General features: G+C 37.4%; 1 protein-coding gene across 1 annotated transcript; it reads right to left on the reverse strand.

The window, feature by feature from the left end:
• Window positions 1-10,211: 10,211 nt before the first annotated feature.
• LOC132405206 (small ribosomal subunit protein uS17-like) lies at window positions 10,212-10,769 on the reverse strand. Its single transcript, XM_059989896.1, has one exon. It carries the CDS (start codon window positions 10,746-10,748, stop codon window positions 10,272-10,274), a length of 477 nt encoding a protein of 158 aa, XP_059845879.1. The 5' UTR covers window positions 10,749-10,769; the 3' UTR covers window positions 10,212-10,271.
• Window positions 10,770-16,982: the final 6,213 nt, after the last annotated feature.

The raw sequence follows: 16,982 nt of genomic DNA on the forward strand, positions 1-16,982 counted from the left end.
GTTTCTTCCCTGTTATATATTAGTTATCTTTCTTCTATTTTTCTTCTTTTTTGCTTGGATGGTTGGGGAGAAACTCATAGCAACATGGAGAGTTCCCAAGGTATTATGAATGATTAATTTACTTAATTTTTTAGTTTTAATGTTAATGGAATTAATGGACCTGTGAAAAGAAAAAGAGTTTTAACATATATTAAGAAAATGAAAGGAGATATAGCTTTTTTTACAAGAAACATATTTAACAGAAACAGAACATAAGAAATTAAAGAGGGATTGGGTTGGAAATGTCATTGCAGCTTCATTTAATTCAAAATCGAGAGGAGTTGCAATTTTGGTTAATAAATCTTTACCAATTAAAATACAAAATGTAATAATTGATTCTGGGGGGAGATATGTGATTATACATTGTCAATTTTTTTCAGAATTATGGACTTTTATGAACATTTATGCACTAAATGAAAATGATGCAAAATTCATACAAGAAGTTTTTTTGAACTTGGCTAATGCACATGATAAAATATTAATAGGTGGAGATTTTAATTTTTGTTTAGATCCAGTTTTGGATAGGTCAACTAAAATTGCTACAAAATCAAAAATAATAAAACTAACTTTATCATTAATGAAAGATTTAAACCTGATTGATATATGGAGGAAAATTAATCCAAGAGAAAGAGATTATTCATTTTATTCAAATAGACATAAAACTTACTCAAGGATTGATTTTTTTTATTATCAAAAAATATTCAAGATAGAGTGAGAAGTGTGGAATATAAAGCAAGAATACTGTCAGATCATTCCCCCTTGATAATGACAATGATAATGATAGATAAGGAGGAGATTTTATTAAAACGTCAAGATTTTTGTGATTTTATGAAAAAACAGATTCAATTTTTTTTGGATAGAAATTTACATTCAGCTGAGGATGAAATTGTATTATGGGAAGCGATGAAAGCATATTTAAGGGGTCAGATTATAAGTTATACATCTAAAATTAAGAAGGAATACATGGCAGAAATAGATCAATTGGAAAAAGATATCATAAAGTTAGAAAAAGAATCTCAAAGATAAATGACAGAAGAAAAACGAAGACAACTTGTTAATAAAAAACTACAATATAATACACTCCAGACATATCGTACAGAAAAAGTAATTATGAGAACTAAACAGAAATATTACGAATTAGGTGAAAGATCACATAAAATTCTTGCTTGGCAGTTGAAAACAGAACAGGCTTCTAAAACAATAAATGCAATTAGAACAAGTGTAAATAAGGTTTCTTATAAACCTTCAGAAATTAATGAAACTTTTAAAACATTTTATACTGAACTGTATCAATCAGAATCACAAAATAAGATTGCTGAGATAGATAAATTTTTATCACAAATAACCCTTCCAAAATTAATTTTGGAAGAACAGAAAGGATTAGATTTGCCCTGTTCATTAAAAGAGGTTGAAGAAGCTTTAGGATCACTTCAGAGTAATAATTCCCCAGGAGAAGATGGTTTTCCTCCTGAATTTTATAAAAAAATTAAAGATTTATTAATTCCTCCTTTTATGGAATTAATATACCAAGTGGAAAGAATACATAAACTCCCACAATCTTTTTTAACAGCGATCATAACTGTATTGCCAAAAAAAGTTAATCCTTTAAAACCAACATCATATAGGCCTATTTCTTTGTTGAATACTGATTATAAAATAATAGCAAAAATTTTATCTATTAGTATATCTAAATATTTACCAAAATTAATACATATGGATCAAACAGGTTTTTATTAAAAACAGACAATCAATGGATAATATAACTCGGTTACTTAGTATAATTCTTTTGGCACAAAAAAGAGAGGAAATGAGTGTGGCAGTTGCTTTGGATGCAGAAAAAGCATTTGATAGATTGAATTGGAATTTTTTATTTAAGGTATTGGAAAAATATGAGTTAGGAAAATCTTTTATATGATGGATTAAAATCTTAAATACTAATCCTCAAGCTAAAGTATTTACAAATGGTCAGATTTCAACACCATTTTGCTTAACGAGGTCAACTAGACAAGGCTGCCCATTATCACCTGCTTTATTTGTATTGGCAATAGAACCATTAGCTGAATTAATTAGAACAGATTCAGACATTGAGGGCTTTAGAGTTAATCAAGAAGAATATAAGATTAATTTATTTGCTGATGATGTTCTGATTTATTTAACAAACCCATTGCAATCTTTGCAAAGATTATCTTTTAGATTGGAAGAATATGGGAAAGTATCAGGGTATAAATTGGGATAAAAGTGAAATTTTACCCCTTACCAAAGGAAATTATAATCAATGTCGATTAGTAACTCAATTTCGATGGTCAATAAAAGGGATACAATATTTAGGTATTAGAGTTGATAATGATGTAAAAATTTATATAAACAAAATTATTTGCCATTATTAAAAAAAATAAAAGAGGATCTTGATAAATGGATGATGTTACCAATAACATTAATAGGTAGAGTTAATGCTGTAAAAATGAATATATTTCCTAGATTGCAATACTTATTTCAAACTTTACCAATACAATTGCCTCAGAAGTTCTTTCAAGAACTGAATAAATATGTAAGGAAATTTCTTTGGAAAGGAAAGATGTCAAGAATATCATTGGAAAAATTGACATGTAAATTTGATTTAGGAGGGTTACAACTTCCAAATTTTAAGAATTATCATAAAGCAAATCAACTGAGATTTATTGCATCTTTTTTTGATGAAGAAAAACCAGCATGGATTAGAATAGAATTAGATAAGGTAGGAGAAAACATACCAGAAGATTTTATATATAAATGGGAATCCAAATGGATACGGGAAAAAAAAGAATCTCCTATATTAAGATACTTAATTGATTTATGGAATAAGGTAAATATGGATGATGAGATAAAGAAATCTTTATTAGCAAAAAAAACTTTAATTCAAAATAGGCTTATTCCTTTTAAAATGGATAATAAACTTTTACATAATTGGTACCAAAAGGGGATTAAATATATAGGTGATTGTTTTGAAGGAGGTATATTGATGTCGTTTGATCAATTAAAAAATAAATATAAAATTTCAAATAACACTCTTTTCTGGTATTTTCAATTAAAGGCTTATTTACGAGAAAAGCTGGGTCAAACAATGTTGATGCCAAAACCTAGTGAAATAGAAATATTAATTCAAAAAGGAAAAATTAAAAAAATTACATCTTGTATGTATAATTTGATTCAAAAACAGACAATTAAATCAGGAATTCATAAATCAAGACAAAAATGGGAATCTGATTTGAATGTTAAAATTGATGGAAAAAACTGGTCAAGATTATGTTATGATAGTATGAGAAATACAATAAATGTTTGACTTAGATTAATACAATATAATTTTTTACATCAATTATATATAACACCACAGAAAATAAATAGATTAAATTCAAATATGTCTGACCAATGTTTTCGATGTAATCAAGAAATTGGTACTTTTTTACATTCTACTTGGTCTTGTTTTAAAATTCAACCATTTTGGATAAATCTAAGACTTTTATTGGAACAAATTACTGGAGTACAACTCCCACATAGTCCAGTATTATTTTTATTAGGAGACATTGAAGGGACAATATCGAAACTTAAATTGAGTAAGTATCAGAAAAAATTTATAAAAATTGCATTGGCAGTAGTGCAGCCAAAAAAGTTATCACAGTTACTTGGAAATCTGATTTATATTTAACTATGGATCGTTGGAATAACGAGATACATAGTTGTATTCCACTTGAAGAAAATTACATGCAATCTAAGAAATGAATATGATATATTTTTGAAAATTTGGCTCCCATACTTACAAAAGATAGGATTAAATACATAGGTCCTTTGAAGATAAAATTATAAAGTAATTGGGGAAAGTAAAAATAAATATTAAAATTATTTTGAACAACTTGGAGCATGTGGGGATCCTCCGATATCCAGGCAATCTTTCTCTCTTTTTTTTCTTTCTTTAGATAAGGGTTAAGGGGGGGAGGGTTAAGGGGAGGAGGGAGGGTTAATATTATTTTTCTCACTATTTTATCATCACATTTATTCTTTGTAATTTTCTAAAATTTAATAAATAAATAAATATAAAAGGAAAAAAAAGGCTTTGCTGAGAAGAGGCTGAGGTTTCTGTTAAGTTTCTGTTTCTTTCTTTATAGCTAAAGTAGTAAGAATAAATATCAGGGAAGTGGGCTGCTCCTCTTGCAAGGTGTGGGAGATCCTGGAGACCTCTGTCACCCCAATTGTAACAAATGCAAGAAGTAAATCTGGTGCTGCTCTTTATAGATTCTAAAGGGGACTGGAGCTGCAGCTGGATGACCTATGAATTATTTGGGAGAATGAGTTCATAGATGAGAGCTAAAGGGAGCCGGTCACACCCATGTTGCATGGGCCAGGTAGCTGAGTGACTGACATTAGAGGGAAAGGGAATGGGCAGACAGTGCACAGTACTCCTGTGGTTATTCCTCTCAACAGCAAGTATACCACTTTGGATAATGTTGGGAGCAATGGCCTACCAGGGGAAAGCCACAGTCCTTGGCACTAAACCTGGCTCTGTGGCTCAAAAGAGAAGGCGGGAGAAGAGGAGGTGGTAGTGTTAGAGGATTCAATAGTAAGGGGAGCAGACAGGAGATTCTGTGGATATGAAAGAGACTGCTGGATGGGATGTTGCTTTCCAGGTCCTCATTTCAGATCAGGTCCTCAGCATTCTAAAGGGGAAGTCATGGTACATGTTGGCACCAATGACTTAGAAAGGAAAAGCGATAAGGTCCTGAAGAAAAAATATGGGGAGCTAGGTAGGAAGATTAAAAGAAGGACCTCAGTGGTAATAATCTCTAGATTGTTGCCTGTGTCACGCACTGTTGAAGTTAAGAATAGGATGACATATGTCAGATGATTGTGTGGCTGTAGTATTAGAGCAGGGGGCAGAGCTTTGAGATTTGTGGATCATTGGAACCTCTTCTGGGGAAGATAAGGCTCGTAGAAAAAGGATGGAATACGCCTGTGGTTGGGGGTAAGATTACCCTTACAGACAGGTTTGCTATCAGAGAGGGTTTAAATTAGATTAGCAGGGGGATGGGAATTTGAGTGATAGGTCTGAGGATAGAGCAATTTGTGTCACAGTAGATGCAATGTGTAGGGAAACTGTGTGGAAAGGTAGGCAGTGGATAGGGCACAATTGCAGTCTGTTGGAGGGGTTGAAATATATCTACTTTAATGGGAGAATTATCAGAAATACAGGTGATGAACAGAGCATGGATCAGTACATGGAACTCTGATGTTGTGGCGTTATGGAGACTTGGCTGTCACAAGGGCAGGAATAGATTCTGGATGTCCAGGGTTTCAGTATTTCCAAAGGGACAGGGAGGGAAGTAAAAAAGGTAGGGCTTGGCTTTGCCGCTTGGTATCACAGCGGCAATGAGGGTGGAATTTGTGAAGGGATTGTCTACTGAATCAATGTGGTGGAAGTTAGAAACAAGGAGGGAGCAATTACTCTGTTGGGAGTGTTCTGTAGATCCCCCAATAACAACAGAAACACTGAGGAACAGATTGGGAAGCATATTTAGGAAAGGTGTAAAAATAACAAATGTCATGAGTGACTTAAACCTCTGATATTGATTGATATCTCCTTAGTGGAAGAGATTTAAGATGGGTCAGAATTGTTTAGCTGTGTCCAGGAAAGATTCCTGATACAATAGGTAGATTGGCTGAATAGTACTAGGCAATGAACCTAGTCAGGTGACAGATCATTTGGTGGATGAGTAGTTTGGAGACTGACTACAATTCGCTGACCTTGGAGAGGAATAAGAGCAGATAGAATAGAAAAGTATTTAATGGGCGGTGGGAGGGTAACTTCTGATGCTATTAGGCAGGAACTTGGGAGAATAAATTGTGAAAAGATGTATTCAGGGAAATGCATGATGGAAGTTTGGGGATAGTTTACGGAACACTTCTATAGCGTCCTGGACAGGTTTTTCCTATTGGGGCAGAGAAAGGATGGTGGGGTGAAGGAACTATAGTTGACAAGAGATGTCAGGTCAAGATGAAGAACAAAGTATATATTATGAACCAAGGATCAGACAGGGCTCTGGAGAGTTTATAAGGTTGCCAGAGAGGAGCTTAAGAATCAGAATCAGGTTTATTATCTCTGACGTGTCGTGAAATTTGTTAACATAGCAGCAGTCGTACAATGCAATACATAATATAGAGGAAAAAAACAAATTAAAGTAACAATAATAAATAAATAAGAAAATCAAGTTTCAGTATATCTATATTGAATAGATCAAATTATGCAACCCCCTCCCCCAGAAATAATATATATTAAAAAAGTGAGGTAGTGCCCAAGGGTTCAATGTTCATTTAGGAATCTGATGGCAGAGGGGAAGAAGCTTTTCCTGAATCTTTGAGTGTGTGCCTTCAGGCCTCTGTACTTCCTACTTGATTCTAGCAATGAGAAAAGGGCATGCCCTGGGTGCTGCAGGATCATAATAATGGACGCTGCCTTTCTGAGACACCGCTCCCTGAAGATGTCCAGGGTACTTTGTAGGCTAGTACCCAAGATGGAGCCGACTAAATTTACAACCCTCTGCAGCTTCTTTCGGTCCTGTGCAGTAGCCCCTCCACACCAGACAGTGATGCAGCCTGTCAGAATACCCTCCACGGTACATCTATAGAAGTTTCTGAGTATATTTGTTGACATACCAAATCTCTTCACACTCAAAATGGAGTATAGCCACTGTCTTGCTTTCTTTATAACTGCAATGATATGTTGGGACCAGGGTAGATCCTCAGAGATCTTGACACACAGGAACTTGAAACTGCTCACTCTCTCTACTTCTGATCCCTCTATGAAGATTGGTATGTGTTTCTTCATCTTACCCTTCCTGAAGTCCACAATCAGCTCTTTCATCTTACTGACGTTGAGTGCCAGGTTATTGCTGTGACACCAATCCACTAATAGGCATATCTTGCTCCTGTATGCCCTCTCATCGCCATCTGAGATTCTACCAACAATTGTTGTATCATCAGCAAATTTACAGATGGTATTTGAGCTACACCTAGCCACACAGTCTTGGGTACAGAGAGAATAGAGCAGTGGGCTAAGCACACACCACTGAGATGCACCAGTGTTGATTGACAGCGCGGAAGAGATGTTATCACCAATCTACACAGATTATGGTCTTCTACTTAGGAAGTCAAGGATCCAATTGCAGAGGGAGGTACAGAGGCCAAGGTTCTGTAACTTCTCGATCAGGATTGTGGGAATGATGATATTAAATGCTGAGCTTTAGTTGATGAACAACATCCTGCTTGTGTTGTCCAGGTGGTCTAAAGCTGTGTGAAGAGCCATTGAGATTGCATCTGCCATTGACCCATTGTGCTGATAGGCAAATTGCAATGAGGTCAGGTCCTAGTCTAGTCATGACCAACCTCTCAAAACATTTCATCACTGTAGATGTGGGTGATAGTAATTAAGACAGCTCATTTTATTGTTCTTAGGCACTGGTATAATTGTTGCCTTTCAGAAGCAAGTTCGAACTTCCACCCATAGCAGTGAGAGGTTGAAAATGTCCTTGAATACTCCTGCCAGGTTTTCAGAGCCTTACCAGGTGCTCCGCTGGGGCCTTCCACCTTGCCAGGGTTCACCCTCTTTAAAAGCAGTGGCCTCTGAGACAGAGACCTCAGGGTCATCAGGTGCAGCAGGGACTTAGGAGAGCTAGAAGTAGACATGCAAAGGCCTTAGAAAGTAGGATTAAGGAAAACCCAAGGTTTTCTACATGCGCATGAAGAACAGGATGACGATTAGAATGAGGGCAAGGCTGAAGAGTGATAAAAGAAGAAACGTGCCTGGAGTTGTAGAATGTGATAGAGATCCTTAATGAATACTTTGTTTCAGTATTCACCTGTGAGAGGGCCTTGATGAATGTAAATACAGTGTAGAACAGGCTAATATGTTGAAATATATCAACGTTAAGAAAGGGGACATGGTGGATTTTATGAAAAACATTAAGATAGATAAGTCCCTGGGACCGATGGGAACACCCCACATTACTAGCAGAAGTGAGGGAAAAGATTGCTTCAACGTTGGTGATATTTGCGTCCTCACTGGCCAGAAGAGTCATTCCAGAAGAATGAAGGGTCAAAAATGTTATTCGTCTGTTCAAGAAATATAATAGGGATAACCACAGAAATTATAGACCAGTAATTTTATGTCAATGGTGGGCAAACTATTGGATAGGATTCTTAGAGACAGTGGTTATGCACATTTGGAGAAGCATAGGCTGATTAGGTTTAGTTTGCATGGGCTTGTGAGGCACAGGTCATGCCTCATATTCCTGACTGAATTCATTGAGGAAGTGGCAAAATAAAATGATGAAAGTCGGGCAATGGATTTTATTGATTATGTGACCTAAAGTAGAAGGAATGAGGTATTAACTTCAAACTTTTTTCATAATCACACAATGAGTTGAACTGCACGTGCATGTAACAAGAGCTGTATAACCCATCTCCTTTTACCTTAGCACAAAATTATCAATCACCCCTGCTGTGGACCACTTCTGGAGGTCCAAGACACTGACTTCTACAAAGAAGGGATCCGTATACTCCATGACCGCTGGACTAAGTGTGTAAATGTAGAAGGAGACTATGTTGAAAAATAAATGTGCTGGGTTTTCTGAAATTGACCCCTTCTACCTTAGGCCACAAACTTATTAATCACTCCTCATAACCATATCTGTGTGGATTCAGAACTGACTTGCCTATGGAAGGCAGTGGATCTAATAAATGGTGCGTATTCTCCTTGGGGGAAAGTGACCAGTGGTGCTCCTCATGGAATCTTTTCTGGGACCCTTGCTCTATGTGATTTTTAGAAATGACTTGGATGAGGAGGTGGAAAGGTGAGTTAGTAAGTTTGCAGATGGCAAGAAAATTGGTGGTGTTCTGGATAGTGTAGAAAGTTGTCATAGGTTAAAATGGGATATTGATAGTATGCAGATCTGGGTTGAGAAGTGGCAAGTGTAATTCAATCAAAGAAAGTAGGAAGTGATACACTTTGGAAGGTCAAACTTGAAGGCAGAGCACAGGGTTAATGGTAGGATCCTTAGTAGTGTGGAGAAACAGAGGGATCTTGGGATTTACATCTATCGATCCCACAAAGTTGCCGTTGGTTGATAACATGGTTATGAAGGCGTATTGTGTGTTGGCTTTCATTAGTCAGGGGACTGAGTTCAAGAGCCTCAAAGTAATCTTACAGCTCTATAAAACTAGTTAGACCACACTTCGAATAGTGTGTTCAATTCTGGTAATGTCATTATAAGAAAGATGTGGAAGCATGAGAGAGGGTGCAGAGGAGATATACCAGGAAGCTCAAACATGAAGAGATCTGCAGATGCTGGAAATCCGAGCAACACACACAAAATGCTGGTGGAACACAGCAGGTCAGGCAGCACCTATAGGAAGAAGTACAGTCCTGACGAAGGGTCTTGGCCTGGAACGTCAACTGTACTTCTTCCTATAGATGCTGCCTGGCCTGCTGCATTCCACCAGCATTTTGCTGCCTGGATTAGAGAGTACACATTATGAGTAATGGTTGAGTTAAGTAGGGCTTTTCTCTTTGGAGCAAAGGAGGATAAAGAGGTGACTCAACAGAGGTGTGTAAGATGATAAAAGGCATTGATAGAGTGGATATCCAGCAACCTTTTCCCAGGACAGAAATGGCTTGTATGAGATACTTCTAAGGAGATTAGAGCGAAGTACGGGGAGATTTTCAGAGGTAGTTTTATTTAACATAGTGAATGGGGGAGAGGGGTGCACAGAACACACTGCCAGAGGTGGTAGTAGAGACAGATACATCAGAGATACTTAAGAGACTCTTAGATGAGCACATCTAAAGGAAAGATGGAGGGCTTCGCGGGAGGGAAGTATTAGGTTGATAATGGAGTGTGTTAAAGGGTCAGCACAACATCTTGGGCTGAATCAGAATCTGGTTTAATATTGTTTGCATATTTATTGTTTTGTGGCAGCAGTATATTGCAATGCATAATAATAAATACATATAAAAATTCAATCAAATAAGCTACGTAAAAAGAGTGCAAAATATAGTGACATAGTGCTCATGGTTCATTTTCCATTCAGAAATCTGATGGCAGAGGGGAAGAAGCTGTTCCTGAATGTTTGAGTGTGTGTCTTCAGGATTCTTTTTTTTTTATTTTCACAAAGACTTTATTGTAGATGATTTACATTACAACTACCCTTCAAAATTTCTGGAACTGTTTCTTGGCTCCTGCAGCCTTGGTGACTTTGAGGACGTTGAAACGCACAGTCTTACTGAGGGGTTGACACTCTCCAACGGTCACACTGTCTCCATTCTGCACATCCCTGAAGCAAGGGGATAAGTGCACAGACATGTTCTTGTGTCGCTTCTCAAAACGGTTGTATTTCCTGATGTAATGAAGGTAGTCTCTGCGAATAACTATGGTCCGTTGCATCTTCATTTTAGTTACAACACCTGTGAGGATATGCCCTCGAATTGACACATTCCCAGTAAATGGACATTTCTTGTCAATGTAGGTTCCATCAATGGCCTCTCGCGGGGTCTTGAAGCCTAGGCCCACATTGCGGTGGTAGCGCGGCAGCTTCTCCTTGGCGCCCTCAGCCGCTAACATGTGCTTCTTATTCTGGAAGACGGTCGGCTGCTTCTGGTAGGCGCGCTCGGTCTGGTTGTCCGCCATCTCAAGCGCCGCACGCTGACAAAAGAGCTTCAGGATTCTTGATGGTAATATTAAGAAGAGGGATGTCCTGGTTGATGGGGGTCCTTATTGACGGATGTCGCCTTTTTGACACTTTGCCTTTTTAAGGAGCCCTCTATACTGGCAAGGCTAATGGCCATGATGGAGCAGGCTGAGTTAACAACTTTCTGCAGCTCTTTCTGATATATGTGCAGTAGTCCTTTCATATCAGGTGGTGATGCAGCCACGTAGAATGCTCTCCAAAGTGCATCTGTAGAAATTTGAGAGCATCTTTGGTGCTCTAATGAAATATAGCCATTGTTTGTGCCTTATTTGTAATTGCATCAATATTTTGGGTCCAGGATAGACCTTCAGAGATGCTAAGACAGGCCCATACAGGGCTGTACTGTTCTATGTTCTGTGTTTTATATAGCTAAAAGTCCAGTTAATAAAGTTGCATGCTATTTCTCAACAACTTTTCTCATCTTCTCCACTTGTCTGTCCATCTTCCATCAAGAATATTGAGTAGCGCAGTTGCAAAGTTATCCTAATTGCAAATCATTTCAGCATATACTGGGTACATATTTCAATCATAGTGTTTGACTGGACAGCTTTAAAATCAGTACTGCAAATGATTTAAAAAAAATGTTTCAAACACTTCCAAATCTTGAAGAGGTATCTCATCTAAATTGCATTCTTTATTTTCCTCAGTCTATAAAATGCTTCATAATTCTTAATTTTCAATATTCTTTTTGCTATTCAGTTGCTTTATGATTCAATATATTTGGCTATTAAACATGTTCATGGCCCACAAGCACTAAGGTTATTTATAAGTTAAGTTATGCATGATAAATGATTACATACGTGGCAGTCAAGTAGTGGAAGTATAACTTTCCACTTGAATATTCCAGATAGAAGATCATGCCAATGAATTATTAAATGCTTTTGTTATCAACAACAGATTATTTTATTTTCTTTAAGAGTCACTGGAACTATTAGCCTGACTAATGTGATTTAAGACAGGTACAGATGATGTTCATTTATGCTCAGAAGAAGCTGGAAGCTTTGGAATACTTGCTCTTTGTTTTTATTTGATGTGACAAAAGTCAACTGGCATAAAGAAAGATAAAAATACAAAATTAATAATATTTTGACAGATTATTTTATTTAGGGTTCCAAGCACAAACCAATCAAATTAATTTCCCATTAATGAAGGAATTTCTGGTGTTGGTCTTTCAGTACATCCTCTTTACTAGAATTAGAATTTGTGCAGTCGCCTGAAATTAGGCACTGGTTTCAAGATATGGTAGGAATCATGTTGAATGCTCTAGAGAAATCTTGTCCTCCATGGTGTGAGAGATGATTCATTATCCCGCATTACCTGTACCATTTAAACATGTGAATTTACTTTTATGCATTTTTTTATAGTCACTATCCACTTGAATTTCTTTTACAGGTCTGTAGTTGTACCAAGAGACTACTTCCATTGCTCAAGTGCATGTATTTTTCTCTTTCTTTTTAATGGTTCAGGAATTACAACTTCTTATAATTGGTTACGCACTTTGATGTTTCATGATTGATTCTGTGCATAATTGTTTTCTTCATTTTTTCTATGTATAAGATGTTAGCTTTGGCATTAGGCACTGAATATCCCAACAAACAATATCTGAATGTGTAATCTGATAAAATAAAGGGAGCAGAGAGCTGGTGAAAATGAAGAACATAATTTTCAAACCCATTTTTCCTGAAGAGCAAATGTAAAGTTGATTTGATAGAATGGATGAGTATTTTTAAAAGATTATGGCCATTTCAAAAATATTAAGGTTTACATTTATTATGATCAATTCCCCATTAACTGATTTAAATTTTCAACCCCCTCTGGCTATATACTGTCCTGGTCATATAGGAGAGTAATACAAGCTAGACGATGTAAACTGCTATTAGCTTTACAAAGTCACCATACATCGAGACTGGTGTGACTGCAGCAAATCTTGGTAAGTTTTAATTCTGCTTTCATACGTACAAATGCTGACAGAAGAATCCTTATTCACAGTAGTGTGATGGAAGCAAGCTACTGTAAGCATTTCACATTAATGTAAAATCTATCCAGAGACACCAAGACAAAGTAAAATGCCACAAAAAAAATTACATTTCAGGTTACATCCTTAAAGAAGCCACAAGAGCCTTGGCACTAGAATCAGTCATAAGGATTTACTTCTTTTAAGTTACTAATCTTCTACAGGGTTTGAAGGTGTGGGAAGTTGGTTGCGAGAAAAGATTGCATTTTTCAGAAAAAGTGATGAGTCCTAAAAAAAACATTATAAATGCACCAGGTAAAAAGATATTAAAGCTTAAGTGAAAAGAGTGAAGATTGCTTTTGTAGTTCTGTTTTCACAAACTGGGGGTTAATAGTGTTCGAGGAAATTCAATATCCCTTCCAGTTTTAATCTTAACTGCTTTCAGATAGGTCATGATAGAGGGCAGCACTGGTATTGCATTATTCCCTGGGAACACATACTTAATTCAGCCTTGGAGAAAAATCCTTGCTGCCCTATTCAAAGTTGCATCTCTTCACACAATCAATTGCAAAACAAATTAGAAAAGATGCAGTGTTGTCAACCTTGTGCTGGCTGGTTCTGCATGATGCCCACCAAAAGATCTTACACTTATAGTTCCCTTCTAATCTCATACAGGACCACAAAAGGAATAAGAAATTATTGTAATGAAATGAGTAATCAGCCCATTTCCCCAAATAGAGCAATACACCAAGAATGCCCCTCTGTAGAGTTACATTAACTCAACCAAGTGATTATATCCCATATGTGAGCCTATAAAGGAAGTGCGAAGAAGGCAGAATAACCCCTACCTTCTTATTTGGGCTTCTTCCCCCTTTCCTTTCCTGTCCCAGTGAAGAGTCACAGCCTCAAATGTCAACTGTTTATTCTTTTTCAGAGATGCTGCTTTACTTGCTGAGTTCCTCCAGCATTTTGTGTGTGTTGTTTAGGAACAGCTATTACCCTAAAACCGTCAGACTCATCGATCAGCATCGATAACATCGATCAACACTACTCTGAACTGATTCTACGATGTACAGACACGAGGAAATCTGCAGATGCTGGAAATTCAAGCAACAGACACAAAATGCTGGTAGAACACAGCAGGCCAAGCAGCATCTATAGGAAGAAGCACTGTCGATGTTTCGGGCCGCGACCCTTTGTCAGGACTATGATGTACAGAGTAACTTTCAAGGAATCTTTACAACTCATGATCTCAATTTTACTTGTTTTATTTGGACATTTTCCATCTTTTGAACATTGGTTGTTTGTTATTCTTTGTTTCTGCTGCATATATGTACTGTATTTCTAAAATCTATTCTATTTCTTTTTTTCTGTAAATGCCTGCAAAGAAATGAATCTCTGGGTATTATATGGTAACACACATAATAAGTTAACTGTGAACTTTATTTAACATCATAAAATCAGTTAATTTGTTCATTATCTCCTCTCAGCTTTGCCTTTCTTATATTTCAAAAAATATCTCAATGGTAGAAAAACAACTGGAGATTCATGGGAAGACACAGGTCCTCCCAGGTTACAGCAGAGTTGAAATTTCAAAATACAAAATATGTACCATATATGTCACCATATACTACCATGAGATTCATTTTCTTGCAGGCATTCATATTAGATACAAAGAAACACAACAGAATAAATGAAAAACTACACACAAAGCCAGACAAACAACCAATGTACAAAAGAAGACAAATGGTACAAATACAAAAAAAATAGTAAATTACATTGAGAGCAAGAGTGTAGAATCCTTAAAACTGAGTCCATAAATTGTGAAACCAATTCAGTATTGATGAGTGTGGCTCAGGAGCCTGATGGTTCATAACTGTTCCTGAGCCTGGTGGTGTGGGACCTAAGGCTCCTTTATCTCCTTCCCGGTGACAGCCAACTGAAGAGATAATGGCCTGGATGGTTGGGATGCTTGATGATGGATACTGCTTTCTTGTGCAATGTCCTCAATGGTGTGAGCGCCTTTCCTATGCTGGAATGGGCTGTATCCATTATTTTTAGAAGGCTGTTTCGATACCAAGCTGTGATGCAGTCAGTCATGGTACTCTCCACTGTGCATCTATAGAAGTCTGTCAAAGTTTTAGCTGGTGTGCCAAATCTTGTGGCAAGCAGCTCAGTGCAGACATGGTTATGAAGTTCGGTTGTAATTCAGACCAAACAGAAAGATTGGGAAGAAATGTGATTTAAGTGACTTTGTCTGTGGAATGATTGTTGGTACTAGATGGGGTAGTTTGAGTATTGCAGAAACTACTGATCAAGGATCACTGGGGACCCAAGTCACCCCAACCAAACTGTTTTAGCTGCTACTATCTGGGAAACGGTACAGCAGCATAAAAGCCAGGACCAACAGGCTCCAGGACAGCTTCTTCCACCAGGCCATCAGACTGATTAATTCACGCTGATACAATTGTATGTCTATGCTATATTGACTGTCCTGTTTTACATACTATTTATTACAAATTACTATAAATTGCATGTTGTGCATTTAGATGGAGACGTAACATAAAGATTTTTACTCCTCATGCATGTGAGGTCCTCAGTGCACTTCTCTGTGTAGCCCGTTACAGATTCCACAGTTTCAACAATGTTGAGGTATTGTTTGTAGACAGCCACCTCCCCAGATGTCTTCCATCCCGTGTTTTCAAAACAGTCCTGTTGCTCCTTTCGGCCAGGTCTTCATCACCCTTTCAACTGGGATTTTCAGGCACAACAGTTCCTTGAGTTTACAGAGAATGGTGTGAAAAACAAAAAAAAAAAGACTTCCAGTGAGTGTCAGTTCTGTGGGCGAAAATGCCTCGTTAATGAGTGAGGTCAGAGGAGAATGGCCAGACTGGTTCGAGCTGACAGGAAAGCAATAGTAACTAAAATAACCACCTGATATAACAGTGGTGTGCAGAAGAGTATCTCTGAGTGCACAATCGAACCTTGAAGTAGATGGACTGCAGCTTCAGAAGACCACGGACATACACTCAGTGGCCGCTTTATTGTACCTAATAAAGCGTTTAGGTAGAGGTTCCAGCTTAACCAGAGGTTCCAGGACAGATCCTCTGAAATGATAATGTCAAAGGATTTAAAGTTACTGACTCTTTCTGCCTCCTATCCCCTGATGGGGACTAGCTCATGGAGCGCCATTTCCTCCTCTTATAGTCAAAATCTTTGGTTTTGCTGACATTGAATGAGAGGTTGTTATTGTGGACCTGATATTCAACCCCCCTCCTATATGCCATTTTGTCACCATCTTTGATTTGGCCAACAACTGTGGTGTCATCAGCAAATTTGAATATGGCATTGGAGCTGTACTTGGCAACATAATCAAAGTTATAAACGGGTAGAGCAGGAGGATAACCACAGAGTCTTGAGGTGCACCTATGTTGATGGTGATTGTGGAGGAGGTGTTGTTGTCAATTCAAACTGGCTTGGTTCTGCAAATGAGGAAATCAAGGATCTAGTTTCACAAGAGATATAGAGGCCTAGCTCTTGGAGCTTATTGAAGAGCATCGAGATGTATCCACTTTCACTGTCCAGAAGTTCGAGGGCTAAGCAAAGTGCCAATGAAGTGGCATCTGCTGTTGACTTGTGGTGGGAGGAAAGTTAGAATGGTAACTTCCTAGTCGATTCTTGTGTTCTCTGTGATCAACTTCTGTGGACTGTTTGTAACCCAGACAGTTCATAAGTCAAAAATGTAGTCACTAACTGAATTCCCACTCAGCAGCAGATGCCTGCAGCGGGCACTGTTTTCTCAGATCCTCATTTAAATGCATGGGCTATACACATTTTGCTGAAATCAGCTATGTTCAGGAATATATCAAGATTTAAGTTTATTACTCTTATACTCTCTAGGATCAATGCAGGTTTGCTTTATTTAAAATAGTATCACAAATGTGCGGAGCCTAGAACAGAACATCTAGAGAACGTGAGACAAGGTCTGGGACATTAAGAAGGCCATCCTGATACATTCAATTCCTTATTCTGAAATATCAGCCTGCAAGATATGCTCAATATATTTTTAGGTGCAGCAAGCAGTGTACAAATAGTAACTGAAAACAGCATCTCTATCTGATGTGCCAATTTCCCATATTTATTTGGCCTATTTATATTCACCATCTGGACTCACTGTGGGCTTTGTGATATGTCCAGAGCAGAAAATGATTTTGGCCAG

The sequence above is a fragment of the Hypanus sabinus genome, chromosome 15 (assembly GCF_030144855.1).
Source record: "Hypanus sabinus isolate sHypSab1 chromosome 15, sHypSab1.hap1, whole genome shotgun sequence".
Taxonomy (NCBI): domain Eukaryota; kingdom Metazoa; phylum Chordata; class Chondrichthyes; order Myliobatiformes; family Dasyatidae; genus Hypanus; species Hypanus sabinus.

Coding starts and splice junctions, on each gene's coding strand:
- LOC132405206 (XM_059989896.1), bottom strand. CDS start 10,748: ATGGCGGACAACCAGACCGAGCGCGCCTACCAGAAGCAGCCGACCGTC.